Below are 19,392 nucleotides of genomic sequence, written 5' to 3' on the forward strand. Positions count from 1 at the left end.
CAGCTCGTGTGTCTGCTCGCCAGGGGTTTGGTTCTTTCCCAGCTTGCCAGGTTTGGGTTCCTGGTGAACTGCAGGAAGTCCCATTTGGTTCCCTCTCAGGTTCAGACTTGGCTTGGTCTTATGTGGGACTCTAGGCTTCCTTGACTTCCCTTCTGCATCATTGCTGCGGTCCCACCTTCGGCTGTTTTTGGAGGGCACCCGCTCACGCGTCGGTTGTTCGAGCAGCTGTGTGGGAGTCTGAACTTTGCCATGATGGTCTACCACATGAGTCGGATGTGGCCTTGGCAACTGTTCTGGTTCCTTCGGGTACATCCCTTCCGCCGCTCTCACGATCACTGGGATCGAACCCCAGGGGCATTGCTTCAGTTGCTGCGTCGCCGGCTTCCTCTTTGGGTTTTTCGGGGTTCTGTGCTGTGGCGCCTACCCAAGCCCTCATTGTGTTCATGGATGCCTCATCTTTCGGCTGGGGCTTTGTGACCAGTGCTCACCAGGCCGGCCAGAGTCGGTGGGGTCCGTCCTTTCGTCGGGCTCACAGCACAGTGTGGTGGTTTGGCTGTCGCTTTGAAGGGTTCGTATCGCTTGCGAATGAATGTTCTGACTCCATTTGGACTGCGTCCTGGTGGTTCATTGCCTGACCCAAGGGGGTTTGATGCAGTCCTTTGCTCTGTTGGGCTGGTCGCTTTGGGTGACTCATCTGCCGAGTTCTTGGGGTTTGGCTCTCCTGGTGGTTCACATCCAGGGGAGTTTCCAACGTCTTGGCGGACGGCCGGTCTTGGTTCATTCCCTTTTCCACGGAATGGATGGTCGACGCCGACACGTTCAATTGGCTCTGCCGGATGCACAGGCACTGGAAGTGGACCTCTTTACGTCGGTGTTATTGAGGCGTCTCCTGGTATATATTGGTGCCTTTCCTCAACATTGAGGCCTGTCGGGGTCGATGCTTTTTGGCAGGACTGGTCGAGGTGGGGTTACCTGTAACTCTTCCCAACAGTTCGGCTGTTGCTTCGGGTTCTGGCTCGGTTGGAGACTTACCAGGTGTGAGTTGTCCTGTTGGCCCCTTGGTGGCCGGCCCAGCCTTGGTTTTTGGTGCTGCTTCCTCAATGTCCGAACCCGGGGACTTTTCCGTGGCTCTGCCTCTTTCAGCAGATCAGTCGGTCTGGTACCTGGCTGGTTCGCTTTCCTCTTACGATCTTCGCGTCTGGTCCTTCTGACATGGGTTTATCACCACTTGTATGGTGATCAGGTGGCGTCGTTGATGATGGCCCACCTGCATGTTTCGTCTTGGCGGCAGTATGAAGTCTCCTGGCGATCCTTTCATCACTTCTGGGTTTTTCATATGTTATCTTCAGTTTCGAATCGGGGTGTTTTGTCCTTTCTCTTTTGGCTGTTTCAGGACTGTCATCTTATGCTGAATACTGCTGCCTCGTATTATGCGGCGATGGCACAGCGGCTCCTGATTACATTCGGGGTGGATATTACTTCCGCTCTATTTTGCAAGATGTCTCTTGCGTTGTTTCACCTCTGGCCTGCTTGTGCACTGCCTGAGCCATCCTAGTTGTTGGACCGGGGGCTATCTCTTCTCCTTGGTTTGTGGTGGCCACTTCGGTTGGAAATTTTTTGATAAGACTCTTTTTCTTGTTGGCATTTGCCTCTGGGGTTCGGGTCAGGGAGCTTCATGCTCTCCTCCGGCGCAGGGGGTTTCTGTAGGGAGCCCCTACAATTTTAAAATATGTGCCTTTACATTGCGAACAATTTGGTACCAAAACGAGCGACGTAACACGAAAATTGATGTTATCAAACTGAACGAGTATACACATTAGGTTGTGGTGTGCAAATTGGTGCTTGTTCCCGGGTAGCTTTAGGCTTTGCTGCGGGAAGTGTCGCCAGGCTTTTGGACATTATATGCATATACACCTGCAGGGAATTTAATTGCGAATACAATGATACCAAAACGAACGACTTAGCACGAGAATTAAGGTGAGAAAACTGAAACGAGTATACACATTTTACTGATTTTGTGCGCTCGCGGGTAACTTTTGCCGACTTTAGCCTTTGCTGTGGGGAGTCACGCTGGGCTTTTGGACATTATATGCATATACACCTGTAGGCAATTCTATTGCGAACACAATGATACCAAAACGAACGACGTAGCATGAGAATTAAGGTGAGAAAACGGAAACGAGTATACACATTTAGGTGTTGCCGCACGCTCGCCCGCACTGCCAGGCCCATAACGTCAAAGTCTGCGGTGCTCACTCGCCGGGCGCGATAGTGTTGAGGCTAGCCAGCCTGCGGTCTAGACCCGTGCCCATGACGTCTGCAAGTTTGCGGCTCTTGCCGCCGTCTTTAGCAATATGTCCTGGGCTGACATTCAGGCGCGGGGATTTTGGCAGTCGAACAGGGTCCTGACTGCTCGGTACCTTGTAAACGTTCCTGGGCCCAGTCGGGCCTGTGTTGCTTTCGGGTTGAGGAGTGAGCAGCAACCTCCTCCCGGGTAAGCCCGGTAGTAACTGTGGGTAGTTAGCTCCGGGGGAGCCGTAGGGGCTCCCCTCAGAAAACCAGCGTTGAATGTAATGAAACACCATTTTCTGGGTAAGTCCTGGAGGCTCCCCGGCAGCCCTCCCTCCCTCCGGTCGGTGTTTTTTAGTGGGTTTTGACATCCAGCCTCAGAACTGGGGTGTGGATTGCCGGCACGGTGGGTCTGGGGCTACCACTTCCCCCTCCCGGGGAGCGGGGGAGCTGAGCAGACAGTGGCGCGACAACGGGTAACGTCATACTAGTTTGCACGTTTTTGTTTGGGGAGTTCTATCCACTCGTTCGGCTTTTGGTTGCAATTTTCACCAGAATAGGGGTTTGTTTTGGGACGCCTACCTTTCTGGGTGCCTAACCCGGTCGATGGCAGACATAGAATGCTTCCAACCACACGGGGGTTACTATAGGCCATTGCAACCCCCTTGGCTCTCTAGAGGGGGCCAGGTTCTGGCTCGTGGTCCCCGGTAGGCCCATAAGAACTCCATACACATGACTGATGCCAAAGTCTGACATTAGCATATCAGCCTAGTAAGCTTCGGGGAGCCTCTGGGACTCCCCCAGAAAATGGTGTTTCATTACACTCAACGCTTTTTATTTTTTTATAACTTATCTGAAACCTGGATAGTTATGTATCACTTTAATTATTAAGTAGCTAGTTTATAGGTGATGGATCTTAATTTGAAAGATGCTTAAAGATATAATGGAAAATCAATGAATATTGGCTTGATATTAGAGTATGTATTAAGAAAATTTATGGGAATGGACTAGCTTCCTTGATGACGTAAGTTGCTCATATAATATCAAGCTAAGTTATGCGCATAATGATTTATTTATCTTTTATTCACAGGTTCCTTAGCAGTTTCAACCGAGCCAACCTGAAGTATGTAGTTCTACCAAAAAAGGGCAAAAAAATATGTAACGAAATAGCTGCTCTCATTAATGCCAAATATCGTAACCAATCAGGTATTGTGTATTGCCTCTCACGAAATGAGTGTGATACAACAGCTAGTGACCTAGCAAAAGCTGGCATCAAGGTATAACTTGAGTACTTATACTTTCTGCATATCTGATAAGTTTTAGTTCAACAACATAGTTCTACTATATGCATAATGAGAAATATATTTGGAAGAAATATTTGATGTTGGTGTAGATCCACTAAATAAATTGTGCTCTATATTTGTTTTCTTTGATAGGCTGTGAGCTACCATGCTGGATTAACAGACACCAAGAGAGTGTCTGTTCAGACAGACTGGATTAACGACAAATTCAAGGTGAGTCCATGTTAATGGCTGATATATTGGTTTCTGTCCTCACTGCATTATTTGTGATGTGAGTACAATTTATAGACATTATTTGCCTCTCCAAAATTAATAGTGGTCAAGAGAAGTAATTTCTATGTGAAATATAGGTCAATGGATAAAGCTTTGAAGTAAACATTCAGTTTATAAATTATTTAGGTTAATAACTGACAAAAGGAAGTATATGTACTGGAGAAATTGAGAGCTAAGAAAGTCACAGAAGCAGTGTGACTGGTGTAATATAATGCAATGATCAGGAAAAATAATATGGGGCTTCATGAATGTGTGGCAATGCCAAATTTTATGTACAGATATGAACATATGTGTGCAAGGAGCATGAAAATTTAAGAGTTAATGGGGTGGAGTGTAGAAGTTGTTAAATAGTGAGACTGGGTAAAGTGTACTTAGAAGCTGTGGTAATTTTGAACAAATGGGTGATGACAGTCTTAGGAAAAGAAGTGTTATCCTGTGAATCTTAGAGTTGGAGGAGGAGAGGGGTCAAGAAAAATCAATCTGAGGGTAAAAGAAAGCTATTGCTTAGAAAGTCATTTCGTTGCTCCCTAAGAATCTCTTAGCCCCAAAACAGGTCTTTGTTTAGTTTGCACAGAATGACAGTCTACATCTGTGGAACAGATCTTTTTGCCCTTTTGCTGTAATATGCTCCTCAGGCAGCATCACAAAGATAAGTTGTTCACTGCAGCACGTAATTAGTTTGAATGGTATGTTGAATTTGTGTGATTTTTAAGTGTAGTAACAGTATGAGAGCTAAACGTATGATGTCCTGTCTTCATAGTAGTGCTTTCATATGTCACTTTGAAACTAGGACAGTTTTGGCATCACAGCGCATCACTTGTTCCAGCTGTGTAATTGGAATTTTTGTAGTTCTATGTTTGTGAAAGAGAACTTTCTAAATATTTTTTCAGCACCTTTGTTTCCTTAACTTGAACCTGTGGTTTCCTGTTTTTGAAGTTGTTTTGAAGTCCAGGGAGCCGTAGGGGCTCCCCAAAGAAAACCATTTTTCTGTGTAACGCCATTTTCTGGGTGAGCCCCGGAGGCTCTCAAGCAAACCTCCCTCCCTCCCGGTCGGCGTTTTTTTCACCTTGGTTGAAGCTTGGCTTCTGAACTGATGCTAGGCAGCCGGCGCGGTAGGTCCGGGGGCTCCCCTCTACCCCTCTCAGGGCAGGGAGGGATGGGCAGACGATTGGCGCATTAGTAAAGTGTGATGTTTGCTTGTTTGCTTGTTTCCTTGGGATTGTAAGGAGTTTCTACCTCTGTTCGTTTTTTTGTTTTAGTTTTTTACCATGTGGGGTTTGTTTTGTTATGCCTACCTTTCTGGGTGCCTGACCCCGGTCGATGGCAGATAAGGAAAACCCCAACCACAAGGGGGTTTTCCAGGGCCATTGCTCCCTGAAACCTCTCTGATGGGGCCAGGTTCTGGCGCTGGTCCCTGGTAGGTCTGAACTCCTTAGCTAAAGTCCCGGTCTAATATAACATACATTAGCCCGATAAGCTCCTGGGAGCCTCCGGGGCTCACCCAGAAAATGGTGTTTCATTGCATTCAATGCTGTTTTTTTTCTGGTGAATACTTTTTTTTTTTTTTTTGAGATATATACAAGAGTTGTTACATTCTTGTACAGCCACTAGTACGCGTAGCGTTTCGGGCAGGTCCCTGGAATACGATCCCCTGAGGCGAAGAATCGTGAATAAGTACTAGATCCAGTACTGATGGTACATCTCCTTCCCTCATTCTTGTGGCCTGCTTTATGTGTTGATAAGTATGTGATTGTCTGTGCATAATTGTGCTGTGGTTTTGTCTCATGTGGGAGGCAATTACTAGTATTGTTTTCCATTATTTACCTGTGGCTATCCATGCCCTCCTTCATTGATATATGATGGGGTTTGTTTTTTTCTGCTACATTATTATTGTGTGGTAATTCCAACTGAAGCATTGTTCAGTGTTGATATGCTGTTTCAGGGTCCTACCTATTCATCATTTTCTCTGCTGCCTGCTGTCTTTTATGACAGTTTGGACAAGGAAGGGGTAATTGTAGTGATATGTTTCCTTAGGATCGTGTTTTCACTTTTGCCAATGTTATTGAGAGACTAAGTAATGCTCAGGTTTATGCTTGACTTTTGATGTGACACATCAATTGTCTTACACCTTCAGACTCTTTGGTGTCTTGAGGAAGATAGACAATCAGACATGAGATCTGTAAGACACTCCTACTGGGAATTCTTACTAGTAAACATGCATTTACAATTTGTATATGATTATTTTACCTTCCCCTACTTTTGAAATGTTTGAATGTGCCTTACATACAAGAGAAAGATAATAAATGGATATGAAATAGGATATTTGTTATTTTGTTTTTCTTTTTTTTAGGTTGTGTGTGCAACAATAGCCTTTGGTATGGGCATTGATAAACCAGATGTACGTTTTGTGATTCACTACTCGCTACCTAAAAGTATTGAAGGTTACTACCAAGAGTCAGGAAGAGCTGGTCGAGATGGTGAAATTGCTGAATGTATCCTCTTCTACAGTTACCAAGATATGCATCGTATCAGAAAGATGATTGATAGTGAGTTTCATGATAATAATAATGCAAAATGTGTAATGAAACAGAAGTGCTTGTGTGGTACCACAGTAGCTCGCTAACATTACACTGGCACCAATACAATTGCCCTAAATGTCAAGCTTCTAAGGCTTTCTTCACTTGGATAGTAAAAGTGGTTGTTATTGTCCATGGCTGCACAAGCCTTCTCTCTCCAAGTGGGTCAGGTTGGGGGGGGTCGTGTTTAATTAGCCAAGAAGCTTTCCCTGCCAACTGTTATGGCCATTTTGTCCGCCTCCAAGTGTGACACTGCCTTGAGCACCGTTCTTGAGTGTGATTCAATGTTTTTGGATTCTGATGATCATTGCTGCTGTCTCCATCATTCTGTATGCTCGATTCTGAATTTATTAACGCTCGGGTGCATGCCATTTTGCAGTGTTGGACTTTGGTGCTGGCTGAGCCGTCCTCTCAGATGTGGTGGCTTAGTAGGCTGCAGCTGTGTTGCTAGATTGTGCTTTGTGATGCCAGGTTTTGCAGTCCCTGGTTACTCTTGAGTGACACAATAAACACTTCCCAACTGTTTTATGATGCAAATGTTAAGGGTTTAATTTTAGTTATCTTTGTCAAATTTTTACTGGCCTGTGTGAGAGAGAAAGGTAGTTTCTCAGTCAAACTTTCACAATCATAGTTGCAGATTGCTGTGCATTATGCAGTATGATTATTGTTAGCTCTAGGTGGAGTGTCGTTGTGTTAGGTATCCAAGGCTGGGTAACCTTATTTGCAATTCTGAAAGAGTGTGAGGGAAGTCGTATGATGTCTGGTTATGCAACGAGATGATAGAGGCTTATTCATCTCATTGTATGACATAGGTGACTCACCACCATCTTGTTTGGTGGTGGTGAGCAGCAGTAGCAGGCAGACCTGTGGTCAGGTCAGCATGACCTCACTAGGTCAGGCTGGGAAAGCTGCTGTCTCCATACTCCCGACGACATCACGTGATCCTATGGTCAGACCAATCAGACGATGAGCTAAGGAAGATGCTTCATTTTTGATTGGTGTATCTGTATAGAGGCTCTTTGAAACGAACTAGCGAGGTGTGAGCTCATCTTTTCACACCATGTGGCGTCTTAGGAGGGGAAGCTATCTTGAGGTTATCTTGATGATTTCGGGGCTTTAGTGTCCCCGCGGCCCGGTCCTCGACCAGGCCTCCACCCCCAGGAAGCAGCCCGTGACAGCTGACTAACACCCAGGTACCTATTTTACTGCTAGGTAATAAGGGCATAGGGTGAAAGAAACTCTGCTCATTGTTTCTCGCCGGCGCCCGGGATCGAACCCGGGACCACAGGATCACAAGTCCAGCGTGCTGTCCACTCGGCTCCCATAGTATAGCTATATAAGCTATAGTAATATATAATATTTCTCAATAAATACACTGTATTCAGCATAGGCTCTTCCATTAGTGGATTCCTGCGGTGTATCGAGCCGTGGCAATGGAGACAAATAATCGTTGTATTCAAGCCCTTATAGTTACAGTGAATGAAGGGAGTGTAGGGTATATGACGATTTCTATGCAAGTATGTATTTACAAGAAATTTAACACAATTGTCTCACATTCATGGCACCCTAAGGTAGCCCAGTTTAGATCAAGTATGCCTATCTCTGAAATGGGTAGTGCTAAGGATCTGAGTATAGAGACTGGAGGGACTCTTGGCTGAAGTTGGTACGACCTATTTGAGTAAAGGTTCACAAGTGCTTGTCGCAAGATCGAGCATGTGTGTGTGATTATTTCCAACACAGCAGACTATAATGTTATGCATGCAAATTAATTCCTAAGCATCCCATTAAGCTCCTGGAAAATTCCTTGATCATGGCAGTGATGTTTGGTAGCCATGCAGTGAAGCTTGTCACATATTCTAGTGTTAAGTTTAGGGAAACATTATATGACTTGAGTATTGTCTGCTCAGCAGATACTATGTGTAGCTTTGTATATTGCACTTTGTAGAGTAATTATATTTTTTCAAATCATATATATAGGATTAAGAGTAAAAAACTAGCTACTTTAATTTACACACATGGTTATATTAGTGATCCCTTCTCCCTCAGAAATAAATCTACCATCCCCATTAACACTATCGCACTCCGTTGCCGATGTCCGTCGTCACTCATTTTTCTCTTGATTCTTAGCGGTTGACTATCGCTCGTGTCATGTATTAAAATATTTGTAAAAAATTCAAATTTTATCCGATCAATCTGGGGGTGGTTTCAAAATGAGCGCCTTTAGATTGCGCACAATTTGATATCACAATGAAAGACATAACTCAAAAATTGATGTCAGAACACTTGAAAGATATAAATAATTTTGTGGTGACGAGCTTCAAAAAGTGTCCTAAAGTTAAAATATTTGTTAAAATTCCATTTATTGCTCTATTATTATGGGACTAGTTTTAAAATACTGTACGTGCCTTAATATTACGAATAATTTGATAGCAAAATGAAGGACGTGACGCAAAAATTGATGTCGGAGAGATAATAAATACTTTTGTGGTCCAAAATTTTAAAATATTTGCTAAAATTCTATTTATTGTTCTGTTACTATGGGACTAGTTTTAAAATACGCACCTTTATATTGCGAACAATTTGATATCAAAATGAAAGATGTAACACAAAAATTTGTGTCAGAACGCTGGAAATATATAAATAATTTTGTGGTGATGAGCATTCAAAAGTTAAAATATTTGTTAAAATTCCATTTATTGTTCTATTATTATGGGACTAGTTTTACAATATGCGCCTTTATTTTGCGAACTATTTGATACCAAAATGAAACACGTAACATTAAAATTTATGCTTTCAAACTGAACGAGTATACACATTAGTTTGCACATGAACACTATGCCTTCATTTCTGCGGCGCGCATGAACGGCGCGCGATAGTGTTAAAGGTAACCATTTCATACTAGTAACACATCAAAATTGTTTATGGAACTGAAACTCTAATTCCCTGCTTCACATGTTAAATTAGACATGACCTATAATCTGGCAGGATTGATTTTGGATTCTGTGCTGTTTCTCTAAGCACTTTACTCCTCTTGATAACCACTGTGATTAGTTGATCATTTTGCATTTGTGCAGAATGGACTGGGGGCTGTTGGGGATATCTTTTGGGGGGTTTGCCTCCCCTTGGATTTTCACGGGTGGTGTGTCCTCTTCCCTCCTCATTTCTCTTGTTTCTTTGGGGGATTCAATGTCCCTTTTTTCTCAGATTTTCCTTATTGACATTGTTTTTGGCCTAGTGATCTCATCTTTCAAAAAGAAATGTTGGTTTTGTCCTGGGGCCTGATTGATCTATGGATTGATGGTCCAGGGGAATTGTAGTTGCCTGAGAATGGGTCCATGGTTGCCCTTTGGCCCTCTGTAGTTTGGTGTCTGGATATTCATTCACTCAGTGTGCTAACTAGATGTATACCCTTGGGCTTATGTTGTCCACTGATTTGTGACTTTGCCTTTTTGGCTTCGTCCTTGAATGTGGTCGACTTTGTGGTTGTGACACTTTTAAGGAACAACCGTGGACATTTTCAAGAGGAAACTAGATTTATTCCTCCAAGGAGTGCCGGACCAACCGGGCTGTGGTGGGTATGTGGGCCTGCGGGCCGCTCCAAGCAACAGCCTGGTGGACCAAACTCTCACAAGTCGAGCCTGGCCTCGGGCCGAGCTTGGGGAGTAGAAGAACTCCCAGAACCCCATCAACCAGGTATCAACCAGGTAAGGTTGCCTGGTCTTTTGTCGTTGTTCCAGGACGGCATTGCACTTGTGTTGCGTTAGGTTGGTTGCTGCTGTGAAGTGTGCACATCTTCCCCTCCTTGTCAGTCAATCTGTTTCTATCTGTTTAGAGTTTCTGAAGTGGCCCTCCCAGAATACTATAATATAATATAATAAAACGCTCTTTTCTGGGGGGGAGCCCCTTCGGCTCCCTGGAGCTAACCAGGCTGATATGGATATGTTAGACTTTGGCATCAGTCAATGTAAATGGAGTTCTTAGGCCTACTGAGGACCACAAGCCAGAACCTGACCCCATCAGAGAGGCACAAGGAGCAATGGCGTATAGAATTGCACATGTGATTTTCGGCATTCTATGTCTGCCATCGATTAGCTCAGGCACCCAGAAAGGTAAGCATCCCAAAACAAACCTCCTATTCTGGTTGAAACTACTACAGAAAGTCAAAGAGTGGACAGAACTCTCCAAAGAAAAACAAGCAAACGAGCATGACGTCACCACGTGCCGTGCCACCATCTTCGCAGCTTCCCCCTCCCAGGGAGGGGGAAGGGGAAGCCTCAGATCCCTCACACCAGCTATCCACACCTTAAGTTCTCGGCTGATGTGTTTGAGGTTTGGTCGTGTGACTCCAGCTCCTGATTCTTGTGTTTTCAGTGCTGTTCCATGTGTCTAGTGCTGTCTGCAGGGTGGTGCATGAGATGGGAGTAATTTCACAGGTGCTCAGGCTGCATGCGCTTAAAGTTGCCCTGTAAGTTCCCTGTAAGGGTCCTAGTAAGTACCACCCTTGGGGCCAACTTCCACAAATCACCTTGAGATCTACCTGTGTTGGTCTTTTGCTGCTTTGTAATTGACCACCCTGAGTGTGCTAGGGATTTTCTTCCTCTCTTGTTTACCTTAGGGTAAGGGGTAGTTTGCACCGGTAGGGGGGCACGGGGTATTGCACAGCTAGTTTTCACCTATTGCAGTGGCCGGCTCTGTTCCACCTGGGTACATTGTCCTCTTTTTTTTTTATTGTTTTCCTGCCTGGTGGGGGGGATGGAAAGGGGTGCCTTTGGTTCCCCCTATCTATACTTGGGATTATCTTCATATCTGTATTCTAGGTGGTGTTCCTTGCTAGACCTCCGTGTCTGGACACGTCTAGCAGGGAATCAGGAAAATCTGAAAGTCCCGGGGTTCAGATTTTAGAGGTTTGATTGGTAGACTTGGGTGCCGGTTCGCAGTACCCTGCCTGGGCTTCCCTTAGTGACACCAGTCTAAGGGCCCGGGGAACCCCGCTGGGGCGTAAGGTGTCCAATGGATGCAACCCCTGGGTCCCATCTCGCTTTGTGCGAGTTTGAGGGCTGCTCTGTGCCCTTTGTCTCAGGGGTGATTCTTGCTGTTTTTTGCCTCCGTCATGATGCCTGTTGGGTCGATGACACCTTTGATCCAGCGTCCTGCAAGTTTTGCTGCTCGTTTGTGCCCTCAGTTCACCCAGTCCACTGATGACTCTCTCCGGGTGCAAGCAGCTTAGGCATTGCATGCTCGATATAGATTGCTGCAACGTGCTAGGTTGATTGCTATTCTGGATTCCCTGAGGCTTCCCCATTTTGCTTATCGGAACCTGGACTTGGGGTGTTGGTCGCTTTGACCTTGGTTCATTCTGCACCCCCTTGTTCTTCCCCTGCTGTGGTTCATTCTGGTCCTTCCCCATCCCCCCACCCCTGCTTCCTGCTTCGAACCATCTGAAAGTTTCAGGGTTGGGGCAGGGTTTAGAAGGTTCTGAGACTTGGGCAATTTCGGGGGTTGCCCCTTCCGGAGTGGTGACGGAGGCATTTGACTTGGTTCCTTCAGCTGTGGCATTGGGGTCTGACCAGTGGACTCCCTTCCTTCCTGTCTTTCCAGCTGCCCCGTTTTTTTCCTGTGAGGCCAGAGCTTTGGAGGACACGACGGCCTCCGTTCCTGGTGTTCTTTGCGCTTTGGGCCCTATTAGAACCCTCCTGGGTTTTTCTACCATCCGAGCGGGGCTTAATGCAAGGAGTGGGGTTTTATTTTCCCCCCTCTGCGTATGAGTTGGATTTGGTGTCGGCCCCTTTCCGGGTTCGGTTCCGTCTGTCCGGTGGTTTTCGGCTTCCCGCCTCATGAGGTGCGGGTGGCCATTGCGGCTTACCTCCTGCGCGAACCGGATTACGCATCTTCATTCACGTTTGGGTCTTCGTCTCCCTACTAGGTTCTTTACGAGGTTCCGGAGTCGTCCTGGCTAGCAGACTGCCCTGTGTTGTCTTTGGATGCTTGGAGTATTTTCTGTAATACCCACACTTTGAAGTGGCGTAAGGTGCTGATGGTGGTCCAGGTCCAGTCTGAGGACTTGCACACTAGTGGCCTGCTGGCTTCGTTCTTGTGGTTCTTTTCCCTCCTTGAGCTATCTTCGGATTGCCTTGAGGAGGATGTGGAAACACTTGGGGCCGTTCCTGGGTCTGGTGCCTTTGTCTCGGTGGCATGTGCATTAGCCGCCCTGTTGAAGTTGTTTGCTTTGATCCTGCAGGATGCGGTGGGGGCACATGTGAATGCTCAAATCAGATGGGCAATTCTATTGGCCATTGCTCCTCATGCCTCTCTGAGGGGGCAGGTTCTGGCTCATGGTCCCCAGTAGGACTAAGAACTCCATTCACACTGACTGATGCCAAAGTCTAATTAATGCATATTAGCCTGGATAACAGGAGCCTCCGGGTCTCACCCAGAAAATGGCATTTCATTACATTCAACACTGGTTTCTTGGTGGGTCCTTCAGTTCCCCCCCCCCCCCTGGCCCCTTTTCCATTGTGTTCAGAGATTGTTCATTGCTGCGAACCACTGCTCCCGCCCAGGTAATGATTTTTACATAGGATCAGCATCGTAAATGTGATCCATGCAGTTTCTGTTCTGGTGTGCTCTTCCTTTCTGATGATCTTTTCTCTTGGGTACCGGGGTGATCCTGGGTTCCCAAATTCCACTTTTCTTCTGTTAAGTGAACAAAATTCTATTACTGGGCTTCTGTAGGTATATGTAAATCAATAGAGCCTGGTGTGGCACTGAAGGTTTGATAGGTATGCCACTGTAGTGTAGGAAAATGCCAAGGGGTCCTTTCCAGAAAATCTGAGGTAAATGGAGTTTACAAGAGAAATTGTAAATCATTGATGTGCTGCACGTATATGAAAGCATTGAAAGTAAAGAAAATATTTTCAAAATTATATGGAAGATTATAAATGTCAAAATCCAGTACATCTTAGAGATATGTTTCTGAATGGAGGATCTAGGGAAAATGTGCTGCAATAATGGGTGTATTGTATGCCATTTTGGCCTCATCCTGATGTTGAATACGAAGCTTTATATATTGTAATGATGTATACATGTTGAATTTTGTTCAAACTTTCTGGAGAGAGCCCCTACGGCTTCCCCGAGCTTTCCAGGCTGATATGGATACCCTGACTTTTGGCATCAGTCATTGTGGATGGAGTTCTAGGCCCACCTGGGACCATGAGACAGAAGCTGGCCCTCTCAGAGAAGCACAAGGAACAATGGCCTATAGAAATGCACATGTGATTTTGGAGCATTCTATGTCTGCCATCGACCGGGACAGGCACCCAGAAAGGCAAGTGTCCAAAAACAAACCCCTATTCTGGTTAAAAACAACGAAAATAGACAAACGAGTGAACAGAAATCTCGACATGGAGTTCTGCAGTGTGGATCGCTGTTGCGGGGGTCTGGGACTCCCCCTTCCCTCTCCCGGGGTGGGGGGAGCTGCGCAGACATGCGGCGCAGGTCTTGTGACATCATGCTTGTTTGCTCGTTTTCAATTGGGAGTTCTGTCCAGTCGTTTGTCTATTTTCGTCGTTTTTAACCAGAATAGGCGTTTGTTTTGGGGCACTTACCTTTCTGGGTGCCTGTCCCGGTCGATGGCAGATATAGAATGCTCCAAAATCACATGTGCTTTCTATAGGCCATTGCTCCTCGTGCTTCTCTGAGGGGGCCAGGTTCTGGCTCGTGGTTCCCCGGTAGGCCTAGAACTCCACCCACATCCACTGATGCCAAAAGTTAGGGATATCCTCATCAGCCTGGATAGGTCTGGGGAGCCTCCGGGACTCACCCACAAAATGGCGTTTCATTACATTCAACGCTGGTTTTATTGTCAGATGTTGAACATAAGCAGTTGATTATTACCCATTAGCAATTTTTTTTTTAAATTTTATGTGGATTGTAATGAATAATTTTTATTTTTTAGTGGATAAAGACAACTGGCAAGCCAGAAAAACTCATTATGATAACTTATGGCGGATGGTTGCATATTGCGAGAATAAGATGGACTGTCGGCGTACACAGCTTTTAAATTATTTTGGTGAAATCTTCAGTCGTGAAAACTGCAAGGGTAGTCCTGCTACTGCCTGCGATAATTGCAAATGCCATGTAAGTCACACAGTGGGTAAGAATTAAGTTACTGATGATCTATATTTTTATTGTGATCCCTGGTACATTACTTTGAATTCTCTGCAAACCTTTTTTTCAGTGGGGAGCCCCTACGGCTTCCTCGAGCTTGTTAGGCTAATGTATGTTATATTAGACCGGGACATTAGCTAAGGAGTTCAGACCTACCAGGGACCAGCACCAGAACCTGGCCCCTTCACAGAGGTTTCAGGGAGCAATGGCCCTGGAAAACCCCCTTGTGGTTGGGGGTTTCCTTATCTACCATCGACTGGGGTTAGGCACCCAGAAAGGTAGGCAAAACAAAACAAACTCCACATGGTAAGAAACTAAAACAAAAAAACGAAGAGCGGTAGAAACTCCCTACAATCCCAAAGAAACAAGCAAACAAGCAAACATCACACTTTACTGCCGTGCCGATCGTCCACGCAGCCCTCCTCGCCTCGAGAGGGGGAGGGGGGAGCCCTGGACCTACCGCGCTGGCTGCCTAGCATCAGTTCGTAAACTAATGTCAACCGGGACAGACACTTCTCTGGCCTCAGTTTCCTAGGCGGTGTTTGCCTTTCGTGGCGTTCACTGCCGTGTGTTGTGTTGTGCAGTGGCCAAGTATTCCTCATCAGTACCGAAGCTGCATGCCCTGCCCTGCGCCCTGTGAGTACTGCCCCTGCGTGACAGGGTTATCTATCCTGGGGCGTTCGGGAACCATTCCCGTAGAGGTTCTTGGTGCTTGGCATTTGCTTTGCCCTTGGGGCCAGCTGGGGCTTGGGGCCCGTGTTTGGCCCTGGGTAGGGCCTGGTATTGTGCTGGTTAGAGCATCAAGGTGTTGTGCGACTTGCCACCTAAGCGGCGACCGGTTCCTGTTGCCTCTGGGGACGGTGTACTTTTGCGGGGTTTTACTTTAGTTTTTATTTTCATTTGCCTGGTGGGGGTCTGCCTAGTGTGGCTATAGTTCCACTGGTAGTGTTTGGCGGCCCTTTGCTAGGCCCCCGTGATTGTACACGTCGCAGGGGTTTTCAGTGTTGTCCTCTACCCTGTTGTTATTTTTGGGTGTTAACCGGTTAGCAACACCTGGCCTAGCTTCCCGTAGCAGTCAGCCTATGGGCCCTGGAAAACCCTGTTGGGGCTCGGTGGGCTCTGGAAGATCCTGTGTATCGAATTTACTCAGTTTCTATGACCGAGCAACAGAGATTTTACAGGAAAGAAATGGTTGGGTTGACTGCATCTATCTGGACCTAAAAAAGGCTTTCGACAGAGTTCCACATAAGAGGTTGTTCTGGAAACTGGAAAATATTGGAGGAGTGACAGGTGCACTTCTAACATGGATGAAAAATTTTCTGACTGATAGAAAAATGAGGGCTGTGATCAGAGGCAATGTATCAAACTGGAGAAATGTCATAAGTGGAGTACCACAGGGTTCAGTTCGTGCACCAGTGATGTTTATTGTCTACATAAATGATCTACCAGTTGGTATTCAGAATTATATGAACATGTTTGCTGATGATGCTAAGATAATAGGAAGGATAAGAAACTTAGATGATTGTCATGCCCTTCAAGAAGACCTGGACAAAATAAGTACATGGAGCGCCACTTGGCAAATGGAATTTAATGTTAATAAATGCCATGTTATGGAATGTGGAATAGGAGAACATAGACCCCACACAACCTATATATTATGTGAGAAATCTTTAAAGAATTCTGATAAAGAAAGAGATCTAGGGGTGGTTCTAGAAAGAAAACTATCACCTGAGGACCACATAAAGAATATTGTGCGAGGAGCCTATGCCAAGCTTTCTAACTTCAGAATTCCTTTTAAATACATGGATGGCGATATACTAAAGAAATTGTTCACGACTTTTGTTAGGCCAAAGCTAGAATATGCAGCAGTTGTGTGGTGCCCATATCTTAAGAAGCACATCAACAAACTGGAAAAGGTGCAAAGACATGCTACTAAGTGGCTCCCAGAACTGAAGGGCAAGAGCTACGAGGAGAGGTTAGAGGCATTAAATATGCCAAAACTAGAAGACAGAAGAAAAAGAGGTGATATGATCACTACATACAAAATAGTAACAGGAATTGATAAGATCGATAGGGAAGATTTCCTGAGACCTGGAACGTTAAGAACAAGAGGTCATAGATATAAACTAGCTAAACACAGATGCCGAAGAAATATAAGAAAATTCACTTTCGCAAACAGAGTGGTAGACGGTTGGAACAAGTTAGGGGAGAAGGTGGTGGAGGCCAAGACCGTCAGTAGTTTCAAAGCGTTATATGACAAAGAGTGCTGGGAAGACGGGACACCACGAAGCGTAGCTCTCATCCTGTAACTACACTTAGGTAATTACCCTCAAGACATACAACTTTGCTATTTAAATGGTCATTACTTTCTTTGAATTTACTAATTATTTCTACATGAGAGGTCACAATAGTATCTAATTTTACCACCTTGTTGTATAGACTGGTTATCTCAATGCTTTCTTCACTGAATCCAGCAAAATCAAGCTCTGTTTTGTATTTCCTCTTGCAGGCGGCCATCTTGAATGTTGTTCTCTGCACTGGAAACACTAGAGGTAACTTTTTCTCATCCACTATTTCACTTCCCTTGGCACATTCCTGTTATCTCACCTATTTTTCAAAAGCACTATACCTTTATGTTCTCTGGGACACCACTCACTATCATCATCCTGTACTACAATACTTAGGATTATTGAAATATGCTGGAGCTCCTCTTATCTGCCTCTTGGGATAGATTGTGTGTGTGTGTGTGGGGGGGGGGGGGTACACACACACACACACACATTCCCACGCTTTATAACTTCAGAATTGCTTTTAAATACATGGATGATGATATACTAAAGAAATTGTTCATGACTTTTGTTAGGCCAAAGCTAGAATATGCAGCGGTTGTGTGGTGCCCATATCTTAAGAAGCACATCAACAAACTGGAAAAGGTGCAAAGACGTGCTACTAAGTGGCTCCCAGAACTGAAGGGCAAGAGCTGCGAGGAGAGGTTAGAGGCATTAAATATGCCAAAAACTAGAAGACAGAAGAAAAAGAGGTGATATGATCACTACATGCAAAATAGTAACAGGAATTGATAAAATCGATAGGGAAGATTTCCTGATACCTGGAACTTTAAGAACAAGAGGTCATAGATTGAAACTAGCTAAACACAGATGCCGAAGAAATATGAGAAAATTCCCAGCAAGAGAAAATTTACTTTCGCAAACAGAGTGGTAGACGGTTGGAACAAGTTAGGTGAGAAGGTGGTGGAGGCCAAGACCGTCAGTAGTTTCAAAGCGTTATATGACAAAGAGTGCTGAGAAGACGGGACACCACGAGTGTAGCTCTCATCCTGTAACTACACGTAGGTAAATACACTTAGGTAATTACCTGCGCGCTTCAGCTGGGGTGGCTGGGGATGCGCTTTGGGTTGATCCGATTTCTCTCGTTCCCTGTTCCAGGGCTCGGGTCTCCCAGGTTATCCGCAGGGTTATTAAGTCTAGCCAGCCTGCGGTCTATCCTTGCGCCCATGACGTTCTGAAGTTTGCAGCTTTGGCTGCCGTGTTTGGTAACATGTCTTGGGCTCATATTCAGGCGCGTGGATTTTGGAAGTCGAACAGGGTCCTGGCCGCCCGTTATTTGGTAAATGTCCCTGCTCCTCTGCGTTCTTGTGTTGCTTTGGGTCGCAGGTTGCAGCCATAGTTCTTGACTTCACGTTGAGGAGTTTGTGGCCGCCGCCTTCCGGGTAAGTCCCTTAATTCCTTCTCTTTGGGTATGTAGCTCCAGGGAGCCGTAGGGGCTCCCCACAGAAAACCAGCGTTGAATGTAATGAAACGCCATTTTCTGGGTGAGCCTCGGAGGCTCCCTGGCTACCCTCCCTCCCATCCGGTCGGCGCGGTTTTTTGCATTGGTTGAAGCCTAGTTTCCAAACTGAATGCAGCTGGTGCAGTGAGGTCTGGGGCCCCCCATCCCCCTCCTGAGGGGGGAAGGGTTGCGCGGATGACCGGCGCGGCAGTAAACTGATTGTTTGATTGTTTCTTTGGGATTGTAGGGACTTTCTACCTCTGTTCGGTTTTTGTTGTAGTTTTTACCATGTGGGGTTTGTTTGTTATGCCTACCTTTCTTGGTGCCTGACTCCAGTCGATGGCAGATAAGGAAAATCCCCAACCATATGGGGTTTTCCAGGGCCATTGCTCCCTGAAACCTCTCTGAAGGGGCCAGGTTCTGGCGCTGGTCCCTGGTAGGTCTGAACTCCATTGCTAATGTCCCGGTCTAATATAACATACATTAGCCCGAAAAACTCCAGGAAGCCTCCGGGGCTCACCCAGAAAATGGCGTTTCATTACATTCAACGTTGGTTTTTTGACATCCAGCTTCAGAACTGAAGGGTGGATAGCCGGCGCTAGGGTCTGGGGCTCCACCTTCCCCTCCTGGGGAGGGGGGAGCGGTTTGGCGACAATTGACATCATGCTTGTTTGCTTGTTTCTTTTTGGGGTGTTCTATGCAATTGTTTGGCTTTTGGTAGCAATTTTCACCAGAATAGGGGTTTGTTTTTGGGATGCTTACCTTTCTGGGTGCCTGTCCCAGTCGATGGCAGACATAGAATGCTTCCAACACATGGGGGTGTCTATAGGCCATTGCTTCCCATGCTATTGAGGGGGTCAGGTTCTGGCTCGTGGTCCCCGGTAGGCCCAAAGAACTCCATACACATGACTGATGCCAAAGTCTGACATTAGCATATTAGCCTGGATAAGCTCCGGGGAGTTTCCGGGACTCGCCCAGAAAATGGCGTCTCAACGCTG

General features: G+C 45.8%; 1 protein-coding gene across 7 annotated transcripts in view; it reads left to right on the plus strand.

Moving 5' to 3' along the window:
* Positions 1 to 19,392, plus strand: part of LOC123763900 (recQ-like DNA helicase BLM) — a 134,690-nt gene that overhangs the window by 89,395 nt on the left and 25,903 nt on the right. For all 7 annotated transcript variants that reach the window (XM_069330137.1, XM_069330141.1, XM_069330140.1 and 4 more), the window contains 4 exons: positions 3,380 to 3,566; positions 3,726 to 3,803; positions 6,214 to 6,409; positions 14,394 to 14,575. In XM_069330137.1, the coding sequence (XP_069186238.1) occupies positions 3,380 to 3,566; positions 3,726 to 3,803; positions 6,214 to 6,409; positions 14,394 to 14,575 (643 nt within the window). The remainder of the gene's footprint in view (positions 1 to 3,379; positions 3,567 to 3,725; positions 3,804 to 6,213; positions 6,410 to 14,393; positions 14,576 to 19,392) is intronic.

This window comes from Procambarus clarkii, chromosome 23 (genome assembly GCF_040958095.1).
Source record: "Procambarus clarkii isolate CNS0578487 chromosome 23, FALCON_Pclarkii_2.0, whole genome shotgun sequence".
Classification (NCBI taxonomy): domain Eukaryota; kingdom Metazoa; phylum Arthropoda; class Malacostraca; order Decapoda; family Cambaridae; genus Procambarus; species Procambarus clarkii.